Source organism: Ambystoma mexicanum, chromosome 11 (assembly GCF_040938575.1).
Source record: "Ambystoma mexicanum isolate Mex_15411 chromosome 11, UKY_AmexF1_1, whole genome shotgun sequence".
Lineage (NCBI taxonomy): Eukaryota > Metazoa > Chordata > Amphibia > Caudata > Ambystomatidae > Ambystoma > Ambystoma mexicanum.
In genome coordinates, this window is record NC_090934.1 from 9,241,612 (window position 1) to 9,251,935 (window position 10,324).

At 50.1% G+C, this 10,324-nt stretch overlaps 1 protein-coding gene across 1 annotated transcript in view; it reads left to right on the forward strand.

Annotated features, from left to right (window-relative positions):
• Positions 1-8,750, forward strand: part of LOC138502983 (kelch-like protein 31) — a 184,419-nt gene extending 175,669 nt beyond the window's left edge. The window contains exon 3 of the mRNA XM_069622390.1: positions 7,133-8,750. Coding sequence (XP_069478491.1) covers positions 7,133-7,865 — 733 coding nt within the window. The 3' untranslated portion in view covers positions 7,866-8,750. The remainder of the gene's footprint in view (positions 1-7,132) is intronic.
• Positions 8,751-10,324: the final 1,574 nt, after the last annotated feature.

Sequence of the window (10,324 nt, forward strand, 5' to 3'; positions counted from 1 at the left end):
TTCTCAAATAAAACGATATACATACATTTTAAACATTTCAAGCAAAGCAGAAAAAAAACGTATAAGATTGTGGGGTCGCCAAATGTGAGCACACCTTATTTCCTCACCTTGGCAACCCGCGACAGATTCCACACTTGCCCACTCTCCAATTTCACAGCACCCTCTAAAACCTGAGCCACCTTAACAGGATCCAAATACAGAGGATCCCCCTTCTTTGCTATGACCACCTTTCTTATTCTGATCATGTCACCTACTTCAACACTTGTCCCCTTTCTAGGGAATTTCTTATTGACCTTTTCAACCCACTTACTTTTCCGTTCATCCATCCTTTTTTTTTACTTCTTCCACTACCTTATCTGTCTCTCTCGCCCGGCCCAACCAAGCTGGCGACAATACTGTGTTTCCTTTCCGCCCTCTCATAAACTCAAATGGACTAACTCCCGTTTCAGTATTGGGAGCCATTCTCAGAGCATTCATTCGTTCTTTTACAGTCACCTTCCTGTCCAAACCACATGCACGGCCTCTTCTGATACCCTCCATAATGCAACGGTTGATCCTCTCAATCATGCCGTTGGCTTGGGGATAATACAATGCCATCTTTTTGTGCTTAACACCACACTTGTACATGTACTCTTGAAAGACGCTTCCCGTGAACTGTGGACCATTATCCGTCAACATACTCCTAGGTAATCCTTCCCTTTCAAACACTTTCTCCAGAAATGCCACTATGTACCGTCCTGTGACATCCCTCATTATTTTAAACTCCGTCCACCTCGAGAACATGTCCACTAGTGCAACAATAAAATTACCTCTACCCTTGCCCATGTCTACAGGTCCTAAAATATCCATTGCCAAATCCTGCCAAACACCCTTGGGACTTTCAGTTCCCTTCACTGGCTGTGCCACCGCGGATATGTTCTTCCCCGACTTGGTACAATCAATACAACCTCCAATTACCCTCTCAATCTCACGGTCCAACCCCGGCCACCAATAATCGGCCTTAATCACCTCCTTGGTCTTATACGTACCAATGTGTCCTTGATGCGCAATATCAATACGTTTTCTCCTCAGGCAACTCGGCATAACTAACTTGTCCCACCGATATATCAAACCATCCTTCACGGATAATTCACACTTGACCTCCCAGAAGGCCCTTTCATCACCCGATAACCTCTTTTCTGGCCAACCCCCTCTAATGAATGACATTATGCGCTTCCACATGTCATCCAGAGCAAATGCATTGTTCTAGTCTTCTTTGTGAATTACACCTCCTCCAGTGGTAAAAACCATAGACTCAATATCAGCATAATCCTCGATGCCATGCTCATCTTCCACTCTTATTCTTGACGCATGATCAGCTTGTACATTGTCTTTTCCTGCAACAACCTCTATACTAAACGTATGACATTGTAGTCTGGTTACCCAACATGCAACCCTTCTTGACACTTTGTCCAGTCCCTTACTTTCAAATATGGCTTTCAAAGGCTTATGATCTGTTCTCAATACAAAGTCTTGGCCCCACACAAAGTCTTTCACCTTTTCAATTCCCCAATGACATGCTAGTGCCTCTTTTTCCAAGGCAGAATAGTTGAGTTCAGCTCCCCTCAACATGCGTGAAGCATGTAACACCACCATCTCTGATCCGTCCTTTCCAACTTGAGACATCACCACACCAATTCCAGTTTCACTTGCATCCACCGCTAGTATCGTCTTTTTCCTAGTGTCATACATGGCCAAAGGTTCGACTTAATCTCATGAAATTCTCTTTCGCACTCCAAACTCCAATCGAACTCTACACCCTTTCTCAATAATGCCCTCAGCGCAGTAACATTATCAGCGTAATTCTCTATGAAACGATGATAGAATTCTATTGTCCCCAAGAAAGACCGTAGTTCTGCCTTATTTTTAGGGGATTGCATTTTCTTTGTACCATCAACTAGCTCTCTTTTTGGTTTCAATCCTTCTTCAGATATTTGATGACCTAAATATTCCACTACCCGAGTGGAAAAGACACATTTCTCCCCTCCCAAAGTAATTCCACGGGCTCTAAATATTTCCAATACTGTTTCCACTTTTTTCTTTAGATCCTCTTGGGTATTTCCACAGATTAACACATCGTCCTGGAAACACCACACATTGGTAACACCCTTGAATAACCCATCCATCACTTTGTGGAAAACAGAAGACGCTGAAATTAAACCAAATGGCATGCGCCTAAACTGGTAAATACCGTCATACGTAATGAACGCTGTCAGTTTGCGTGACTCAACATCTAGGTTAATCTGATGATAGGCGCTAGCCATATCTAATTTGGCAAAGAATTTGGCATTGCCAATCCTGCTCAACAGCTCCCCCATGTTGGGTAGCGGGTGTCGATCTGCCACCACACAACGGTTCAATTCTCTTAAGTCGATGCATACCCTCAACTCCCCACTTGAGATCCACTCAACCGCCTTGGCTGGTTCAATGATACCAGCTTTCATCAATTTCTCCAATTGTGCACTCACAGCATTGCGCATCGATAGCGGCAGTGGTCTGAGTTTAGCCGCCACCGGTCTGCTACCATCCTTTAAGACCATTTTATGAATCATACCTTTGAGGCAACCAACACCTTTGTTGAAAACATCAGGATAATCAGACTGTTGGGAATCACTTCCGAACCCCCACACACAGATTCCTCCCCTACATTTAAAACCTGTTCTTCGCTATTAGGATCTAACTTGATACATAGACCCCTTTGTTCCGTTCCATCCTAATAACGTCTAACCATTCTTTGTGACATACAACTTGCCATACGTAACTCTGTCTTTAAATTTGAACCTTGCCGTACAACACCCTAACACCTCAATTCTGCACCCATTATAGCCACCAGGTGTCTTGTCCGACGGGCTCAACTCATCCATCCTTCCACCAATCACATTCTCATATACAGCTTTTGACATCAAGGTAATTTTAGAGCAAGAATCTGCAAGCATCTTAACCTGACACCCATTTACCCCAACCCATGCTGAAGGGTGCTCGCACTCATCTATCTCTTTACACTGAACCAAATTCTCCGTCACAATTTCATTATCTGAGCCTTCACATTCCTCTGATGAAGGAGCATCAACTTCCTCAATTAACATTATACTTTTCCCCGCACCAATATTATAATTAGAACAACAGTTGTCGAAATGCCCCCATCTTTTACAAATGTTACACTTTGACTTCATCAATGGCGAGGACTTCCGCATCGAAAGCATAAACGTTCATCTCTCTTTTTTCCCAATTTCTGTATAGCTCCCCTTTGGGGAATTCTATTAGATATCTGGGTCGCATTGCCATCTTTCCCTTGGTACACATCACCAGATTTGGATGTTTTCCCTTTCTGTCTTTTCTGTGTTTTGGCCGCATCCCTTTTTCTGTCACTCACTCTCAGAACCTCAACCTGTTGCTCAACTTTGGTACCCTTCGTCCCCAACTTTGCAACACACTGTAGAGTATGTTCAATTATTTTCGCTATACCGATAACCTCATCCAGGCAGGGATCATGCTTTAGCCAGACTTCCTCCCTAATCTTGTCATTCGAGCAGTGCAACATGAATTGATCTCTAATGTGTTCATCTAGGCTTTCCCCAAATTTGCAATTCAGAGACAGATGCCTCAGAGCGGTGAAGTAGTCTTCTACCGATTCGCCCTCATGTTGTGATCTCATCCCAAAATGATACCGTTCCAAAACAGTACTTATCTTTGACTCGAAATGTTTATCCAGTTTGGCTAGTGCCGCATCAAAATCGTTCATGCCCTCTTCAGCATCCAACTCACTGACATTGGGTAAAGTTTCAAAAATCCGCTGCCCCTCATATCCCAGCAAGTGCATAAGCATAGACACCTTCCTTTCCACTGACATGCCATTCCCACAAGTGGCTTTCACGTAGTGTAGAAAACCCTTCTTCCAGGGTCCCCATTTTATCCTTGGAGGACCAGGGGAGGGCAAGAACATCTGTGGCCCCGGTATGCCTGACAAAGCCATACGTGCTCAGCACGGTGTCTGACACTACAGGAACAGGAAAAACCACCAATATACACACTACTACACCCCCAGGCGGTGCTGGGACCCCTAGGCGGCGCTCACCTCAGTTGGAAGTCACTGTATCCACTGCAATTCAAATGGCAGGCGTCGGGCTTCCGACCAGCTCCACAAGCTTTGACTCGCAATGTAGGCTTTACCACAGGCGCGTAGTTCAGCTTCTCTCCGTGCAGCACGTACACAATCCCTTCCACAGACCCGCCAATGAGCCTGCCGAGGGTCCTTTCCACACACGCGACGAGGGGGGCCAGCCAGCCAAATCCTCTCCCCTCGGCCGTGCGTGTTCACGCACCGCTTCCGCACACGTGATGTGCACGAGCGCTGTGCGTGGATTCTCTCCACTCGTACGGTCAAGTCCGTGCGCCGGTTCCGCACACATGATGTGCGCGTGCGCGCGAAATCGGAGGGTGCGCTCCTCGCGCCAATGCCGGCCTCCTCCCAATAAGATTGGGACAGACAAACGCTTCCCCCCGCTCACCTCACATGGGACCGCAACCGCGAGTATAACGCCGGATAGCACAGCGATCCGGGGAGCAGCGCACTGAGAACCGCTCCGTTCACTAGGCAGGTGAGCTCCGCTCAGGGTCGCCGCTCAGGCTTGCACACGGCTTGGCATCCGCGGGCCGACAAGCAGGTGTGGATCTGCAAATACACAGTTCAGTCGTGCGAGGTGGTGGGACGACCTCTCCTCATCAGGCCTCGCGGCTGGGGGTCTCAGAGCTTAGGGACTGCTTTCTTTTGCTGAAATGCGGGTCCGTTAAATGGGCGGCAGCAGTCCTTTTCAATGCGCCAGCGTGCCACATCCCATCCTCGTCGCCATATGTAGAGGCACCAGACCAGCCAGAGAAGTGACAAGCAGTTTATTGATAGATTACAAGTCACTAAGATAGAGATCCCCAACCCTCTGCCCAGCATAACATCAACGGTCTCTCCTCAAGCAATAACATTCCATATGATGCTACAGAGTGCATGTCATGGCATTCTTCTCACAGCATTCCACTGATCAGATCTGCATTGTCAGCCTGCACTGAGACATTAGCATAACAGTTAGGTTGTGGGGGAGAGCTGTTTAGTGAGGGCAGCAAGGTTTATGACGGAGTCGTGGTTGATGGTGGAGTGGCGAAGGTGACGGCAATGGAGCGGAAGGGAAGGTGGAGTGGGGTGATTATGAGCATATTTTCATATTATCAGGACATGAAAGTATATATTTTTTTATTAAAAGTTTACATAGGTCTAACTTGTTTATAACAAGTTCCCGAGTGGGGATCCGAGCCGCTTCCGATAATTGCCACACACTGCTCCAGGAAAGCCACAAGTTACATCTGGCTATGCCTTCCAAACTGGCTTCCACCAAAGACATGGCCATGGGGTTTGTTAGGGAGAATTCTCAAGAATGTGCTCATTTCCCTTACCTTTTGAGACCCCCCAGCAACATTGCTAGATTTCTAGGATTAGATTTTTTACTCGGAAAGAGTGTGAGCCTTTTTTCCCACTCTTTCATGTATTTTAATGTGTGTTTTATGTTTGTGTTCTTAGGTTATGGAGTTTTAAAACAACTCTATAGGCATCATCTTTTTCTGTGTGTCACACAGCACCTGCAGTGCAGTGGTACAGGGGTGTCTTTCAGACTCCCCAAAGTTTAAACATCTTCTCTGGGACTGACTACTGTCTCCCAGAGCATGTAAAGTTAAATTGACTTTACCAGTCTCATTAAATTTACAGACCCAACACACACTATCTTTCTATATAGTGCTGTAGGGGTTGCCTAGCTTCCCCTGAGTCGAAATTCTCATGTAACAGTCAAATGATACCCTTTCCTACTTTAAAAGGCTGGTGGCAGTAGTTTAGATCAAACTACCATGATTTCTACCGACCACGAACACTCGGGTCAGCCATGTTTTCCAATATGGAGACCAAGATCTATCTGTAAAAACAGACTCTGGTCGACTTTTTTCGCCATTTCTTTTAGGAAAGGTCCTTCTTGTGTTTGTCTCTGCGTGTCAAACCAGGTTTGGTCCCTTTGTTCGATGGTCTTTGGCGGGCTTCAGTGCTGAAGCCTTCCTCTGGCGCCTGAGTGTCTGGGGTGGACAGGATGTGAGGGAGGTGCACGAAACTCCCTGTGCTTAGTCTCCTAGGAGACCTGAATGCACTCTGGCGTGATTGGCCGGCTGGCTGTCCGGCAAGGACAGCCACCCTGGTGTGTGAATGACAGCCAGGCTGGAATGAATGGGGGAAAACTGTTTAAATGTAGTCCAGGATAGGCGTCCCCCACAACGTGAACCCAGGGGAAGCACAGAACAATAAGCACAAGAAAGGGAGGGAGGTCCACGTGAATCAAACCATTGAATCAATCAACCGAATGAAATACTCATTGAGTAGGCGCTGGATGGGTAGATAGACCAGGTCAATGCGAGTAAAAATATTTATCAATTAATCTTTAATAAACACATATTCAATTCTATTACACATAGTACAAAAATCACAAAAGCAGCATAAAAACACACAATCAATATTACGCATATCCAATTAAAGTGCATATAGGTTTAGTAGACGTCCTAAAGTGTAAAATGGACACACTGTGCATAAGATGATTCAAAAACATATTGCATCAGAGGACAGCTTGAATCTCTAATCAATGCCCAATCTATATTCAAAATCAAAATTACATAACCAAAATAAGGCAAAGAGGAGAGAAAAAAGTAAAAATATAAAGAAGGAAAATAAGTAAAGGCAAATAAACAAAAAACCATACATATGTACATGGCGGGCCCCATCCCACACAGGTCAAGACAATCAATGCTTCCTGTAGTTTGACTACTATGGTCAGATTGGAGACAGGTTTTGCAGGGATCCAGCCCTTGCTATGACTGATGGATGGGGAGAGGGTCAGATCCCAAGGTGGGCTGCCCAATGGAGACTGGGCAGCAGGCATTAGGTCAAAGGATCATGGGTTATACGACGTGTGCACTCAAGTGTGTATCCTGAATGCTGTCATGAAATGGTGCTACACGGCCGTTATATGCACACAGGCTTCTCAAACTGTCTCCCTTCTCTTTCCGTCAGGTACGACCCCCGCTTCAACACCTGGCTGCACCTGGCTCACATGCAGCACAAGCGGACACACTTCAGCCTCAACACCTACAACGGTCTGCTCTTTGCTTGCGGGGGGCGCAACAGCGAGGGCCCCTTGGCCTCTACAGAGTGCTACATCCCTTCTGTCAACAGCTGGCAAAGCAAGGCTGCCATGGATGCCCCTCGTTGCTGCCACGCCGGCACAGTTATCAATGGCAAGATCCTCATCACCGGTGGCTACGTCAACAACACCTACTCCCGCACGGTGTGCCACTACGAGCCGGATGCAGATGTGTGGCGGGACCGCGCGGGCCTCAGCACGCCACGGGGGTGGCACTGCGCTGCTACCCTGGAAGACCGGGCCTATGTTCTGGGTGGCAGCCAGCTGGGCCCCCGTGGGGAGAGCATTAGCGTGATGGTGGTCGAGTGCTATAATCCCACCACGGGGCAGTGGAGCTGCGTCGCCCCGCTGCCCACAGGGGTCAGCACAGCTGGAGTGGCAGTCCTGAGTGCAGGCCTCTACCTGGTGGGAGGCTGGAATGAGAGTGGAAAGAAGTACACAAAGTGTGTGCAGAGCTACAACCCGGATCTGAATGAGTGGACAGAGGTGGCGGAGCTTCCAGAGGCCTCGGTCGGTCTGTCCTGCTGCGCCATCACTCTGCCCCGCGTCCACAAAGGGGACTCCCGTGCTAGTTCCCTGATGTCTGTGGCAGTCAGCATGTAAGGAGGGTGTGTACAGAACGGGCTGCGCCCCACCCAAGTGTCAAGGAACTGTGTGATGCAGAAGGACCACAGAAAGGGGCACTGGTGGCGGTGTAGTGCCAAACAGGCATGCATTGCCCCCCACAACATGCCAGGTGCCTCACAGAACCTACACCTTTCTTACCCAATGCCACAGCTGCTAACATCTAGGTGGCAGAGCACACGCGCCTCTTTACCCAACAGCTAGGAATGTCTCCAGAGTGGAAGTGGCCCCTACCCTTAGCCACATTAGACACAAAAGAGAGCACCCCTCAAAAAATGGAGCTCTCTTCTGCAAAGGAGAGCCAGTCCTCAAGAAATGAGGAGACGTCCCTGATGGAGCGTATCCGCAAAAAGAGATGGGCCCACCTCAAGAACAAGGGGGTCCCTCCCATTATACAGACTGCTTCAAGGATGGGGACACATCGCAGCAGAAAGAAAGGGGCCCCTCCAGATACACACAGCACCCCAAATGTGAAAGACTTCCAAAATGCCCACTGCCCCAACCATGACCCACTGGCAGCTATGTTTCCCAACGGGGGGGGGGGCATCTCCCCTACACAGGTCTTCGCCCAATACATAAAAAGCCCCCTCCCCCACCCCCCAAGAAAGAGGCAAAAATGCCAAGAAAGAGACACTCTCCCGAATAAGGGATGGGTCTATTAAACTCTTCCCCACAAGGAAAGCCAACCCCCATTATTGGTAGGACACGGCTCTCTTACAAGCCCTGGAGCACGTGCCCGCCCTGAGACCGTCCCACATAGCGCCTGGAAGGAGGGCGCTTCAAAGTGACACACAGAAGTGTCAAACTCTTTTCATCAGACTTGTGAGGCGCTGGGCATTGTGCGGAGGTGGGGAGGGCGAGGGAGCGGGGGGGGGCGCGGGGTGGGGGGGGGTTAAGGCTACAGACAATTAAACACATTCTAACCTAAGCCTGGTTTGGAGTGGTTTTTGCAGCTGCTGGCGCGTGGGTGCCCGGAAGATGCGGTTACTCCAGTTCATTTATCATGGAGCTTTTCATGCAAAGCCCAAGAAACTGCCGCTGCACCAGGGAGTGCTGCCACTCCGGCCTCGGGGGGCCTATTTATGCCCGCCCTTGCCAGCAAGCCAGGGGGCTGTACAATCATGCCTTGCCCGGGGGAGCAGGGTTGCCAGGGCAGAGGTACCTTCAAAGCAGAGCTCGCTATTAATATCCGGCAGCGACACCGCAGGGGGGCCCCAGAGGAGCAGAGAGCCCTCTGCACTGACATGCTGCCCGCCCGGCGCAGGTGCTGCCCGGCGCAGGTGCTGCCCACCGCGCGCGACTCGCAGGCCTATGCGCACACGCGCGCACGCACGCACGCACGCACACACGCACACACACAAAAGCGCACATGCGCACACGGCGAAACACACACACGCTCAAAGACACACACACACAAAGGCGCGCACGCACATACGGCCAAAGAAACACGCACACACACACAAAGGCGCGCACGCACATGCGCACACGGCCAAAGAAACACGCACACACACACACACAAAGGCGCGTACGCACATGCGCACACGGCGAAACACACACACGCTCAAAGACACACACACAGGCGCGCACGCACATGCGCACACGCACGCACACACACACACGCGCACGCGCACACGCTCACACACGCGCACACGGCCAAAGAAACACACACACACACGCGCGCACACACACGCACGCGCACACACACACACACACACACACAAAGGCGCGTACGCACATGCGCACACGGCGAAACACACACGCTCAAAGACACACACACACAGGCGCGCACGCACATGCGCACACGCACGCACACGCACACACACGCGCACACGCACACACACGCGCACACGTACACGGCCAAAGAAACACACGCACACACACGCGCGCGCGCACACACACGCACGCACACGCGCGCACACACACGCAAAGGCGCGTACGCACATGCGCACACGGCGAAACACACACACACACGTGCGCACATGCGCACACGCACAAAGACACACATACTCGCACGCATGCACGCACATCCGCACACATTTTGTAGCACACTTGTACATTGTCATGGTGGCAGCTGTCCACCCACTGCTGCTCCCCAGAGTGAACCTATTTGGGGTTACATCTGCACTACCCATGACAGCTGTGCGAGTCACATATAACACAGCAGACTACTCGTGTCTCTAAATGCGGCAACACGCGTTTAAAGTGCCGCCTTCCTGTAGTTAAGTGCTCAACACTTGAACATAAAGTCCTTTCTGAACTGAAACACTCGCAGCAAGATCTCCCTTAGACTGATACCCAGCCCAGGAGGCCCGTGCCGGTGGCACAGGCGTCGCCAGGAGGCCCAGGAGGCCCATGCTGGTGGCAGAGGCGCCGCCAGGAGGCCCATGCCGGTGGCACAGGCGTCGCCAGGAGGCCCAGGAGGCCCGTGCCGGTGGCAG